At 43.6% G+C, this 14,603-nt stretch overlaps 1 protein-coding gene across 1 annotated transcript in view; it reads left to right on the top strand.

Moving 5' to 3' along the window:
• LOC133565196 (nuclear receptor subfamily 5 group A member 2-like) overlaps positions 1–8,693 on the top strand; it is a 53,769-nt gene extending 45,076 nt beyond the window's left edge. The window contains exon 7 of the mRNA XM_061919498.1: positions 7,854–8,693. Within this exon, the coding sequence (XP_061775482.1) occupies positions 7,854–8,107 (254 nt within the window). The 3' untranslated portion in view covers positions 8,108–8,693. The remainder of the gene's footprint in view (positions 1–7,853) is intronic.
• Positions 8,694–14,603: the final 5,910 nt, after the last annotated feature.

The raw sequence follows: 14,603 nt of genomic DNA on the forward strand, positions 1-14,603 counted from the left end.
AAGTATTCTGGGAAATTGGGTATTTTTTCCACCATTTTCCATCATTTCAAAGTTATATTTATACCAAATTAAATTGTATGTTTTATAAAAAAATAAACTTAACTCGTCGTGTTTGGAGGAAGAAGAATACTGAGTTGCATCCCAAGAACACCACACCTACTGTGAAGCATGGGGGTGGAAACATCATGCTTTGGGGCTGTTTTTCTGCTAAGGGGACATGACGATTGATCCGTGTTAAGGAAAGAATGAATGGGGCCATGTATTGTGAGATTTTGAGCCAAAACCTCCTTCCATCAGTGAGAGCTTTGAGTCCTTGACCAAATACTTATTTTCCACCATAACTTACAAATAAATTCTTTAAAATTCCTACAATGTGAATTCCTGGATTTTTTTTTCACATTCTGTCTCTCACAGCTCCTCTCTGAGCTGCTACCTTACCGTGGTAGAGGAGTTTGCATGTCCCAATGATCCTAGGAGCTATGTTGTCTGGGGGCTTTCATGCCCCCTGGTAGGGTCTCCCAAGACAAACAGGTCCTAGGTGAGTGATCAGACAAAGAGCAGCTCAAAGACTTCTATGGAATTACAACAAAATGAACTCAGATTTCCCTCGCCTGGACGCGGGTCACCGGGGCCCCGCTCTGGAGCCAGACCCGGAGTTGGGGCACGATGGCGAGCGCCTGGTGGCCGGGCCTGTCGCTATGGGGCCCGGCCGGGCACAGCCCGAAGAGGCAACGTGGGTCATCCCTCCAATGGGCTCACCACTCATAGGAGGGGCCATAGAGGTCGGGTGCATTGTGAGCTGGGCGGAAGCCGAAGGCAGGGCACTTGGCGGTCCGATCCTCGGCTACAGAAGCTAGCTCTTGGGACGTGGAACGTCACCTCACTGGGGGAGAAGGAGCCTGAGCTAGCCCGCGAGGTAGAAAAGTTCCGGCTGGATATAGTCGGACTCACCTCGACGCACAGCAAGGGCTCTGGAACCAGTTCTCTTGAGAGGGACTGGACCCTCTTCCACTCTGGCGTTGCCGGCAGTGAGAGGCGACGGGCTGGGGTGGCAATTCTCGTTTCCCCCCGGCTCAAAGCCTGCACGTTTGAGGCTTACGCACCAAACAGCAGTTCAGAATACCCACGCTTTTTGGGTACACTCAAGGGAGTACTGGAAAGTGCTCCCCCGGGTGATTCCCTTGTCCTACTGGGGGACTTCAACGCTCATGTTGGCAACGACAGTGAAACCTGGAGAGGCGTGATTGGGAAGAATGGTCGCCCGGATCTAAACCCGAGTGGTGTTTTGTTATTGGACTTTTGTGCTCGTCACGGATTGTCCATAACAAACACCATGTTCAAACATAAGGGTGCCCATATGTGCACTTGGCACCAGGACACCCTAGGCCGCAGTTCCATGATCGACTTTGTAGTTGTGTCATCGGATTTGCGGCCTCATGTTCTGGACACTCGGGTGAAGAGACGGGCGAGGCTTTCTACCGATCACCACCTGGTGGTGAGTTGGCTGCGATGGTGGGGGAGGATGCCGGACAGACCTGGCAGGCCCAAGCGCATTGTGAGGGTCTGCTGGGAACGTCTGGCAGAGTCTCCTATCAGAGAGAGTTTCAATTCACACCTCCGGGAGAACTTTGAATATGTAACGAGGGAGGTGCGGGACATTGAGTCCGAGTGGACCATGTTCCGAACTTCTATTGTCGAGGCGGCTGATTGGAGCTGTGGCCGCAAGGTTGTTGGTGCCTGTCGTGGCGGTAATCCTAGAACCCGTTGGTGGACACCAGCAGTGAGGGATGCCGTCAAGCTGAAGAAGGAATCCTATCGGGTTCTTTAGGCTCATAGGACTCCGGAGGCAGTGGACGGGTACCGACGGGCCAAGCGTTGCGCAGCTTAAGCGGTCGTGGAGGCAAAAACTCGGACATGGGAAGAGTTTGGGGAAGCCATGGAAAACGACTTCCGGACGGCTTCGAAGCGATTCTGGACCACCATACGCCGCATCAGGAAGGGGAAGCAGTGCACCATCAACACCGTGTATGGTGCGGATGGTGTTTTGCTGAGTTCGACTGTGGATGTTGTGGATCGGTGGAGGGAATACTTCGAAGACCTCCTCAATCCCACCAACACGTCTTCCTTTGAGGAAGCGGTGCCTGGGGAATCTGTGGTGGACTCTCCTATTTCTGGGGCTGAGGTCGCTGAGGTAGTTAAAAAGCTCCTCGGCAGAAAGGCCCCGGGGGTGGATGAGATCCGCCCGGAGTTCCTTAAGGCTCTGGATGCTGTGGGGCTGTCTTGGTTGACAAGACTCTGCAGCATCGCGTGGACATCGGGGGCGGTACCTCTGGATTGGCAGACCGGGGTGGTGGTCCCTCTCTTTAAGAAGGGGGACCGGAGGGTGTGTTCCAACTATCATGGGATCACACTCCTCAGCCTTCCCGGTAAGGTTTATTCAGGTGTACTGGAGAGGAGGCTTCGCCGGATAGTCGAACCTCGGATTCAGGAGGAACAGTGTGGTTTTCGTCCTGGTCGTGGAACTGTGGACCAGCTCTATACTCTCGGCATGGTTCTTGAGGGTGCATGGGACTTTGCCCAACCAGTCTACATGTGCTTTGTGGACTTGGAGAAGGCATTCGACCGTGTCCCTCGGGAAGTCCTGTGGGGAGTGCTCAGAGAGTATGGGGTACCGGACTGTCTTATTGTGGCAGTCCGCTCCCTGTATGATCAGTGTCAGAGCTTGGTCCGCATTGCTGGCAGTAAGTCGGACACGTTTCCAGTGAGGGTTGGACTCCGCCAAGGCTGTCCTTTGTCACCGATTCTGTTCATAACTTTTATGGACATAATTTCTAGGCGCAGCCAAGGCGTTGAGGGGATCCGGTTTGGTGGCCACGGGATTAGGTCTCTGCTTTTTGCAGATGATGTAGTCCTGATGGCTTCATCTGGCCGGGATCTTCAGCTCTCACTGGATCGGTTCGCAGCCGAGTGAAGCACCTCCAAGGTGACTTGTCCAGGGTGTGAATCAGCACCTCCAAGTCCGAGTCCATGGTTCTCACCCGGAAAAGGGTGGAGTGCCATCTCCGGGTTGGGGAGGAGACCCTGCCCCAAGTGGAGTAGTTCAAGTACCTAGGAGTCTTGTTCACGAGTGGGGGAAGAGTGGATCGTGAGATCGACAGGCGGATCGGTGCGGCGTCTTCAGTAATGCGGACGTTGTATCGATCCGTTGTGGTGAAGAAGGAGCTGAGCCGGAAGGCAAAGCTCTCAATTTACCGGTCGATCTACGTTCCCATCCTCAGCTATGGTCATGAGCTTTGGGTCATGACCGAAAGGATAAGATCACGGGTACAAGCGGCCGAAATGAGTTTCCTCCGCCGGGTGGCGGGGCTCTCCCTTAGAGATAGGGTGAGAAGGTCTGCCATCCGGGAGGAGCTCAACGTAAAGCCGCTGCTCCTCCACATCGAGAGGAGCCAGATGAGGTAGTTCGGGCATCTGGTCAGGATGCCACCCGAACGCGTCTCTAGGGAGGTGTTTTGGGTACGTCCAGCTGGTAGGAGGCCACGGGGAAGACCCAGGACACGTTGGGAAGACTATGTCTCCCGGCTGGCCTGGGAACGCCTCGGGATCCCCCGGGAAGAGCTAGATGAAGTGGCTGGAGAGAGGGAAGTCTGGGCTTCCCTGCTTAGGCTGCTGCCCCCGCGACCCGACCTCGGATAAGCGGAAGATGATGGATGGATGGATAGATGGATGTCTCTCACAGTTGAAGTGTACCTATGATGAAAATTACAGACCTCTGTCATCATTTGAAGTGGGAGAACTTGGCTGACTAAATTCTGTTTTGTCCCACTGTATGGATGAGTAAGCGTTTGGATGGATGGATTGATACATATGTATGGATAAGTAGATAGGTATGGATATATATGTATGGATGAGTATGCGTATTGATTGATAGATGTGTTGCTTTTACGGTTTTAAGTGTTTTTACTTCTGACCTCTTACCTCCACTGAAATGACTTAATTGAAACGCTAGCCAACATTAACAAAGACAAGCTCTTCCATTGTCCACTAATGGCATTCAAAGGAGAGTAATGGCTGCATGGTTTTGTGGAGGAGCCCGCGTTCATGTGGAGGCTTGCACAGATGGAAAGAGCATAGACGCACTTCGCCCGGATTCCCAGTAGCGTGTTGTTTTGCGCTGGCAAGACGCTAACAAAGAGCTTTTGAAAGGGGAGAGCACTTGCCGTCGGCGGAAAACGTTTGCCGTCTTTATCTGCGGCTTCTTCTGGACACAAGAGTCAGTTTTTGTCAGGGGTAATTTAATTGCCCCCCACGCAGTTTTCAAAAGATGATTCATAACATTGATTCAAAACATTTAATTACTGGCTGAATGGATGCTCCAAGATGGGCTCAGCTGTCCAGGCGAGGGCTCTCAAAAGCACATACGCACACGCAAACATACACACAATATAATAATGTGCACACAAAAAACACACACACACTAACATATGCACACAAAAAACATACACACACTGAAATATGCATACACAATAAAACATGCACACAAAAACATGCACACATTCATATTGGCGTTTAAAGGGAAACTGCAAAAAAGGTGGCCGAAAACTTCTCTTTTTGTGTCTTTTTTGCAATCTGCGGGTCGAAGTTGGATGTCAAAGTTGACCAACTTGTGGGTTTATGTCCACAACCTTCTACTATCCAGGCGAGAGACATGATTTAAAATCTAAAATAAATTTTCACCGACTCAGAGGCGATGCAGCAGCTCAATATATTAATATAGCAAAATAAGCTATTTAGCCCTAAAGATAGTTTGTCTGCAATCACGCTTATAAGAACAATATTGTTAATATTTAGTTAATATTCAGGTCACATGTAAACGGAGCATTGTTGGCGCTTTATTGATGTTTTTTTAGAGGGCTTTATGGGCGCAATAGCCCATACTCCCCATTAGCTGTATTGTTAGCGACCTCTTACTTGCCGTATCTGTATATGTGTGCATTTATATATGTGTGTATATGTCTATATATATATATATACATATATAATTGAAGTATATATGTATATCTATATATGTGTATATACTGTATATATGTCTATATGTATATATATTTGTATATGTGTATGTACAGTGGGGCACGAAAGTATTTAGTCAGCCACCGATTGTGCAAGTTCTCCCACTTCAAATGACAACAGAGGTCTGTAATTTTCATCATTGGTACACTTCAACTGTGAGAGACAGAATGTGGAAAAAAAAAATCCAGGAATTCACATTCCAAATGCGACCAGTTGAGTTTATACCAAAATGGATGCATGGATGATACAGCAGAGGATTTGGAGAATGTCATGTGGTCAGATGAAACCAAAATAGAAGTTTTTGGTACTGAGTTGCAACCCAAGAACACCATACCGCTTTCCGCCTGATTGTAGCTGATATAGGCTCTAGCGACCCCAAAAGCCAATAAGCGGTAGAAAATGGATGGATGGATGGAGTCTTTACAGTAACCTTTCCAAAATTAAAGAGTGTTGTAAACAAATACAGCAAAGGTTTATTATAATAGCAATCTTAGAGATTTGGTTGAGTGTTAGTAAGGAATTACTGGATGGATTAGAGCAGGGGTGTCAAACATACGGCCCGCGGGCCGGATCAGGCCCCCAAACAGGTTTTATCAGGCCCGCCGGATGAGTTTGTTAAGTATAAAAATGAGCCAGAATTTTTTAATGAAATAAACAGTTCTAAATGTGTCCACTAGAACAGTGGTCCCCAACCACCAGGCCGAAGTTCGACTGGTACTGGGCCACAGAATACTTTTTTATACATTTTAATTATTTATTAATTTATTTTATTTTCTTAATTAAATCAACATAAAAAACACAAGATACTCTCACAAATAGTGCACCAAACAAAAAAAACCCTCCCTTTTTCATGAAAAAAAGAAACAAACAAAAAAAAAAAATAATAATAAGCCCCCCCGCCGGGCCGCAGGACAAATTATCAAGCGTTGACTGGTCCGCAGCTACAAAAAGGTTGGGGACCACTGCACTAGATGTCACAATATTGATTATTTGTATCTTTGTAGATTATGCTACAAAATAAACCACAATGTGTACATAAATAACACCTTATAATTTGATTTTGATATTATTGTTTTATCTTGATGGATTGAAAATTAAAACCAATGAGTTGACTGATGAACATTATCATGTAATTTATTCAGAAAGTATAAATAACGACAAAAAAAAGACAGAATAATATTAACTGCAACATGTAAGTGTAAAAAAACATAATTTGTACATTTTCAGATTGTGCTTGTTCTATTTTTAACAAAGAAAACGTCTTTATTTTTAGGTTATCGTGCCGTGATTTTACCACTCCGGCCCACTTACGAGTAGATTTTTCTCCATGTGGCCCTCGATCAAAAATGAGTTTGACACCCTTGGATTAGAGGGATATGAAATGTTTTGGCAAAACAGGATGAACAAAAGGGGAGGGAGTGTTGTATTGTTTGTGGCCTCTCTCAATTGTAGGCTGATTGCTGACACAACAACTGCTATCGACAATCTGATGAAATGTGTAACTATTGCAACCATTGTTGAAAGATCCAAAACTATATTAATTAGTTGTATTTATAGAACTCCAGGAACAGGCATTGATCAATTTGATAAGACATTTTTTGAGTTATATGAAAGACATAATGATAAGGTGATCTTGATTTGTGGTGACTTCAACATCGATTTGATGAACTTTAATGATCACACGAAAACCACTGATTTTGTTAATCTTATGTTTAGCTTGAGTTTCTTTCCACTAATTGTAAAACCTAGCAAAATAACAAAAGACAATTTAACACTGATTGACAGTATTTTTTTTTATAAATGTATTTGATGGGAAGAGAAAAAGTGGACTCTTGGTGACTGATGGACGTGATCGAAATGAACAAGGAGCGAAACTTACAAACAAAAAGACAAATAAATAACTTTTTTAGGATAAAATCACCAGAAGCAGTAAAGACATTCAAGGCTGATCTTTTAAATCAGGACTGGCAAAATATTTCATTCATTCATGTATATGAATATATGTGTGTATGTACAGTATATGTATATAATTGTATTTATGTCTACACACAATGAATAAGAGTCACAATTCGGATGTGAATACAATTTTTCATACACTCCTAAGGATAGTTTACTTATTTATTTTAAACATCACAAACGAATTAAAAAAAAATACCCCCCCAAAAAATCAAATTTTTATATATGTATATATATATATATATATATATATATATATATATATATATATATATATATATATATATATATATATATATAATCCATCCATTTTCTGCCCTTTGGGGTCGCGGGGGGTGCTGGTGCCTATCTCAGTGTGTATATATATATATATATATACTTTATATGTATGTGTGGGAAAATTCACAAGATTGTCAGGAGATTGAAGGAACCCCTCATGAAACAGTTCTGTAGAGATGAAGTAGTCTTGTGATTTTTCCCACACATACATATTGCGCTCTACCATGGTATCGAGCACTATTCTCTGGATAATCCAATTAAGACATATATATATATATATATTTTTTTTTTTTTTTTTTTTAATCGATTTTTGAAAATGATCCATTGATTTAAAATGGAGTTGAGCAAGAATCAATATAAATACAGAAAAATACAATTATAGCCAACATTTTGGAATAATTCCCACCAACTGAATACTATTTGTGTAAATAAAATTATTCTGACCTTCATCATATACTAGTGATTGTTTTCTTGATAAAAAAAAGAAAAAAAGAAATTATAATGATCTGAATTGCCACTTTTGTATCACGACACCCATTTGTCTGCAGATGTGAAGCTGCTGGAAAACCAGGCCTTTGTGGAGGGCGTGCAGGAGCAGGTTAACGGGGCCCTGCTGGAGTACACCATGGCCGCCTACCCTCAGTACCAGGAGAAGTTCAGCCAGCTGCTGGTCCGACTGCCCGAGCTGCGCTCGCTCAGCATGCAGGCGGAGGACTACTTGTGCTTTATGCACCTGAGCGGCGAGGTGCCCTGCAACAACCTGCTCATCGAGATGCTTCACGCCAAAAGGGCCTGTGTGTGAGGGGTCGGACCTGCACCTCCGCCTGAGACTGTTTGCGAGGCCTGCGACCACAAAGTCCACGAGCGTCGTCTCGGCTCGTCTTTATGGGAGAGTTTGACTTACAGAGCAGGACAAAGAAGTTCGCTTGACTTTCCTTGAAGCGTCAAACATATACACATAACACGTTGTATCCATCTGATGCCAATTCTGTCTTCATCTGGACGACATTTTTTACAATTTCACCAAATATTTTCTAAAACCACTAACCAAATATCGGATCGTTTCAACCAAAAACAAGTATCTCCAATACAATAACCATCAAACAAAGGTTCTCAAACTTAAGAACACAGCATACCGTCTTTTCTTGAATAGCCGCCGGGCATGTAATATGCGCCTGCATTGAATTAATGCCAGGTCAAACCCGCTCTCCTAATTTTTTAGCGCATGTTTACTTTTACCACCGAGTCAAATTTGTGACTGTCATCATTTTTTGCTTTTACTATGTGTAAACAAGGGGTTTTGTTCCACAGCCATACAGATCACACTGATGGTTGTGATATAAAACAACTTTAACACTCTTACTAATATGTGTCACACTCTGTGAACCCACACCAAACACATTTTGGGAGAGCATCGGCTCTGTAACACATTATAAACGCAACATAAGAATTACCCACAATACCATGCATCCATGACTCTTGGCTATATTATACACCCTGCTAGCAACCCCCCCCCCCCTCTCCGTTCGTCGGTTGGGGGGCGCATTTATTATATAGCCAAGAGTCATGGATGGATGGCATTGTGGGTAATTCTTATGTTGCTTTTATAATGTGTTACAGAGCTGATGTTCTCCAGAAATGTGTTTGGTGTGGGTTCACAGAGTGTGGCACATATTAGTAAGAGTGTTAAAGTTGTATATATCACAACCATCAGTGTAAAAAGGTATGGCTGTTGACCAAGTATGCATTGCAATCAAATGCATGCGTCCGGCCGGCACGCAGATAGTGTTGCATGAAGGCGGTCGTGATGACATGTTGTAGAGTAGTGGTTCCCATCCACCGGGCCGCAGCCGCAGAAGAATTTTATATTATTATTATTTTTTATATCACACTAATTTTTTTACTGCATGCCATTGGTATGCGCAGGGGTGAGAAGAGGTTTTAAAATTATTAGCGCCTGCTTATAGAAAAGGTTTTAAATTATTATATAAATTATTATACTGTTCAAGGAAATACGGTAATTAGAATACAGTAGCGGAGTAGGCCTAAGTATTGGTTAAAAACAAGGCAGCGGATTTATTTGACAAGTAAATGTAACTTTTTTTGCCCAGACTGCACAAACATCAATCAATCAATCGATCAGTTTATTTATACAGCCCTAAATCACAAGTGTCTCAAAGGGCTGCACAAACCACGACATCCTCGGTACAGAGCCCACATAAGGGCAAAGAAAAACTCACCCAAGTGGGACGTCGGTGACAGTGGCTATGATGACTATGAAAAACCTTGGAGAGGACCACATATGTGGGCAACCCCCCACCCACCCACCCCCACCCCCAGGGGAGACCGAAAGCAATGGATGTCGAACGGGTCAACATGGTATTGTCAAAGTCCAGTCCATAGTAGATCCAACATAACGGTGAGAGTCCAGTCCAAAGTGGACTGGACAACAATGGGACTCCATATATTTACAGACGTCTTCGCAGACCACAGATTGACAATCATTGCTGTAGAAAACGAATCCTATTGGCACTCATTCAAATCCCCAACAACAACGTACTCCATCATTTTGTGAACAATGAATAATCATTCTAATATCCACAGCAGTATCTAATCGATACTACCCTTGGTAGTATGCTATCGATACTTACGTTTATCCACCCACCAATAGCTCGCAAACAAGCTCCAATAATGACCACCTTTACATGCACACAATATTACTTTTATTTTAAGGGATTACACAAATATTTATGTTTACATCTTAGTCAGCATATTCCCAACAATGTTGGTAAGAACGCTCAGACATCAACACCAAACAAACGTTTTGTTTTTCAGGACCCCATGAAGAAAATGCTGCCTTTATGTTGCATTTTGTATTGCATTTTTGCATTTATATCCATTTTTGGCTTTAAGCTAATGCTATCATTTAACCTGGATGTTTTTGTCAGATCTTACGGCGTTCACTGTGACTTTCGCTACGCCCACTAGCAGTGGGGAAGCTCGTACCCCAAACTTTTAGTCAAGAAAATCTCGTAAACTTGGGAACTATAGGAAAAAAGTTACGTCCATCTCTAGCTTTAAGCTAATGCTCGCGAATAAGATCGGATGTGTTGGTCAGATCTTACGGGATTCACTGTGACTTTCGTTACGCCAACTAGCGGTGGGCAGGCCTTAGCCCGTAGACAGTTAAACCTGGGAACTCTTGGAAAAACAAAGTTAAGTCCATCTCTAGCTTAAAGGTAATGCTCGCGAGTAAGATCGGATGTGTTGTTTGGAGCTTACGGGGTTCACTGTGACTTTTGATACGGCAATTCGCAGGGCGTAGGCTCGTAACCCAATCTTTCAGCCAAGCGACAGTTCGTATGCTGAAAATCTAGTAAACTTGGGAACTCTTGGAAAAACAAAGTTATGTCCATATTTAGCTTTAAACTAATGCTAGCGAGTAAGATCGGATGTATTGGTCGGATCTTACAGGGCTCACTGTGACTTTCGCTATGCCAACTGGCAGTGGGGAGGCTCGTAACCCAAACTTTTAGTCAAGAAAATCTCGCAAACTTGGAAACTATAGGAAAAAAGTTATGTCCATCTCTAGCTTTAAGCTCGCGAATAAGATCAGATGTGTTGGTCGGATCTTAGAGGGTTCACTGTGACTTTCGTTACGCCAACTAGCGGTGGGCAGGCCTTAGCCCGGAGTCAGTTAAACCTGGGAACTCTTGGAAAAACAAAGTTAAGTCCATCTCTAAAGGTAATGCTCGCGAGTAAGATCGGATGTGTTGTTCGGATCTTACGGGGTTCACTGTGACTTTATATATGCCAACTAGCAGGGCGTAGGCTCGTAACCCGATCTTTTAGCCAAGAGACAGTTCGTGTGCTGAAAATCTCGTAAACTTGGGAACTCTTGGAAAAACAAACTTATGTCCATATTTAGCTATAAACTAATGCTAGCGAGTAAGATCGGATGTATTGGTCGGATCTTACAGGGCTCACTGTGACTTTCGCTATGCCAACTAGCAGTGGGGAGGCTCGTAACCCAAACTTTTAGTCAAGAAAATCTCGTAAACTTGGGAACTACAGGAAAAAAGTTACGTCCATCTCTAGCTTTAAGCTAATGCTCGCGAATAAAATCGGATGTGTTGGTCGGATCTTACGGGGGTTCACTGTGACTTTCGTTACGGCAACTAGCGGTGGGCAGGCCTTAGCCCGGAGACAGTTAAACCTGGGAACCCTTGGAAAAACAAAGTTAAGTCCATCTCTAAAGGTAATGATTGCGAGTAAGATCGGATGTGTTGTTCGGATCTTACGGGGTTCACTGTGACTTTATATACGCCAACTAGCAGGGCGTAGGCTCATAACCCGATCTTTAAGCCAAGAGACAGTTCGTATGCTGAAAATCTCGGAAATTTGGGAACTCTTGGAAAAACAAAGTTATGTCCATATTTAGCTTTAAACTAATGCTAGCGAGTAAGATCGGATGTATTGGTCCGATCTTACAGGGCTCACTGTGACTTTCGCTACGCCCACTAGCAGTGGGGAGGCTCGTAACCCAAACCTTTAGTCAAGAAAATCTCGTAAACTTGGAAACTATAGGAAAAAAGTTACGTCCATCTCTAGCTTTAAGCTAATGCTCGCGAATAAAATCGGATGTGTTGGTCGGATCTTACGGGGGTTCACTGTGACTTTCGTTACGCCAACTAGCGGTGGGCAGGCCTTAGCCCGGAGACAGTTAAACCTGGGAACCCTTGGAAAAACAAAGTTAAGTCCATCTCTAAAGGTAATGCTTGCGAGTAAGATCGGATGTGTTGTTCGGATCTTACGGGGTTCACTGTGACTTTATATACGCCAACTCGCAGGGCGTAGGCTCGTAACCTGATCTTTTAGCCAAGAGACAGTTCGTATGCTGAAAATCTCGTAAATTTGGGAACTCTTGGAAAAACAAAGTTATGTCAATATTTAGCTTTAAACTAATGCTAGCGAGTAAGATCGGATGTATTGGTCCGATCTTACAGGGCTCACTGTGACTTTCGCTACGCCCACTAGCAGTGGGGAGGCTCGTAACCCAAACTTTTAGTCAAGAAAATCTCGTAAACTTGGGAACTATAGGAAAAAAGTTACGTCCATCTCTAGCTTTAAGCTAATGCTCGCGAATAAAATCGGATGTGTTGGTCGGATCTTACGGGGGTTCACTGTGACTTTCGTTACGCCAACTAGCGGTGGGCAGGCTTTAGCTCGGAGACAGTTAAACCTGGGAACTCTTGGAAAAACAAAGTTAAGTCCATCTCTAAAGGTAATGCTCGCGAGTAAGATCGGATGTGTTGTTCGGATCTCACGGGGTTCACTGTGACTTTATATACGCCAACTAGGAGGGCGTAGGCTCGTAACCCGATCTTTTAGCCAAAAGACAGTTCGTGTGCTGAAAATCTCGTCAATTTGGGAACTCTTGGAAAAACAAACTTATGTCCATATTTAGCTTTAAAGTAATGCTAGCGAGTAAGATCGGAAACTAGCAGTGGAGAGACTCGTAACCCAAACTTTTAGTCAAGAAAATCTCGTAAACTTGGGAACCATCGGAAAAAAGTTACGTCCATCTCTAGCTTCAAGCTAATGCTAGCGAGTAAGATCGGATGTGTTGGTCAGATCTTACAGGGCTCACTGTGACTTTCACTATGCAAACTAGCAGTGGGGAGGCTCGTAACCCGAACTTTTAGCCAAGAGACAGCTCATTGCCTGAAAATCTCGTCAACTGGGCCACTGTTAAAAAAACAAAGTTATGTCCATCTCTGCCTATTAGCTAATGCTAGCGAGTACGACCCGATAGAGCTTATAGGGTTCACTGAAAGATTTGCTACCCCAATTTAATGGTAGGGAGATTCGTAACCCGAACTTTTGCCCGCAACATTTACCAGAAAGGCAGCTTGTATCTTCTTTTAAAACTGGGACAATTTTGGAAAATTAAAGTTATAGTTATCACTAGCTATAAGTTAATGCTCACCGTATGTTTTGGTCGCATCTGTCAGGGTTCAATCTGACTTTCGCTATGCTAACTAGCGGTGGGCAGGCTGGTAACACAAACTTGTAGCCGAGAGACAGTTAGTATCATTGAAATCTCATTAACTGGGGCACTGTTGGAAAAACAAAGTTATGTTCATCACTAGCTATAATGTAATGCTAGCGAATAAGACCAGCGTTATCTCCCAGGGTTTCACTGTAACATTCGGACCTATGCCAACTAACAATAGGGGAGGCTCATACCCAAACTTTTGCTCGAAACAATTTGCAGCAAAAAAGTTTGTACCCTGAAAATTTCGTAAACTGGAGCACCCTTGGAAAAACAAAGAAACAATATGTCCAACTTTAGCTATAAGCTAATGCTGGGGAGGAAGACCGGCTGTTTTGGTCGGATCTTACAGTGTTCACTGTGACATTCGCTATGCCAAATTAACGGTTTGGAGGTTTGTAACTCGAAGACTTGCTTGCAATAATTCTTGGAAAGACAGCTTGTATATTGAAAATTTCGTTAACTGGGACACTCTTGGAAAAACAAAATTATCTATACAACCTAATGCTAACAAGTAAGACCAGACGTTTTGTCCAGATCTTATGGGGTAAGAAAATTATTTCTATGGGCGAATACTGGGGTTTATAGGGGCGTATGGTGATGTGCTTTATCTGGGAATACTGTGTGCATGTAAACAAAGTTGCAGTTCGAATGACAAATATGTCACCCTGTAACAACGTTTTATTTTGAAAAACATCCTAAACACGTCTGACGAATAATTGCCGGGGACCAACTGTGACGGACTTTATAAGCTCTTTTTCAGAAACTGAATGTTTGTTTGGAATAAAAAAACAATCCAAATCTTACAGATTTGTAATTGTAAAAAGGGAGGTAACCAAAAAAAAAAAATAGATTTGGAATCGCGATTCATCCTGTTTATATATATGTATATATATATATATATATATATATATATATATATATATAAATGGGTTGTACTTGTATAGCGCTTTTCTACCTTCAAGGTACTCAAAGCGCTTTGACACTACTTCCACGTTTACCCATTCACACACTGATGGAGGGAGCTGCCATGCAAGGCGCTAACCAGCACTCATCAGGAGCAAGGGTGAAGTGTCTTGCTCAGGACACAACGGACGTGACGAGGTTGGTACTAGGTGGGAATTGAACCAGGGGCCCTCGGGTTGCGCACGGCCACTCTGCCACTGTGCCACGCCGTCCCTAATGTATATGTATGTATATATATATATATTAGTATATATATACATACATATACATACAGTAT

Source organism: Nerophis ophidion, linkage group LG01 (assembly GCF_033978795.1).
Source record: "Nerophis ophidion isolate RoL-2023_Sa linkage group LG01, RoL_Noph_v1.0, whole genome shotgun sequence".
NCBI classification, from domain to species: Eukaryota; Metazoa; Chordata; class Actinopteri; order Syngnathiformes; family Syngnathidae; genus Nerophis; species Nerophis ophidion.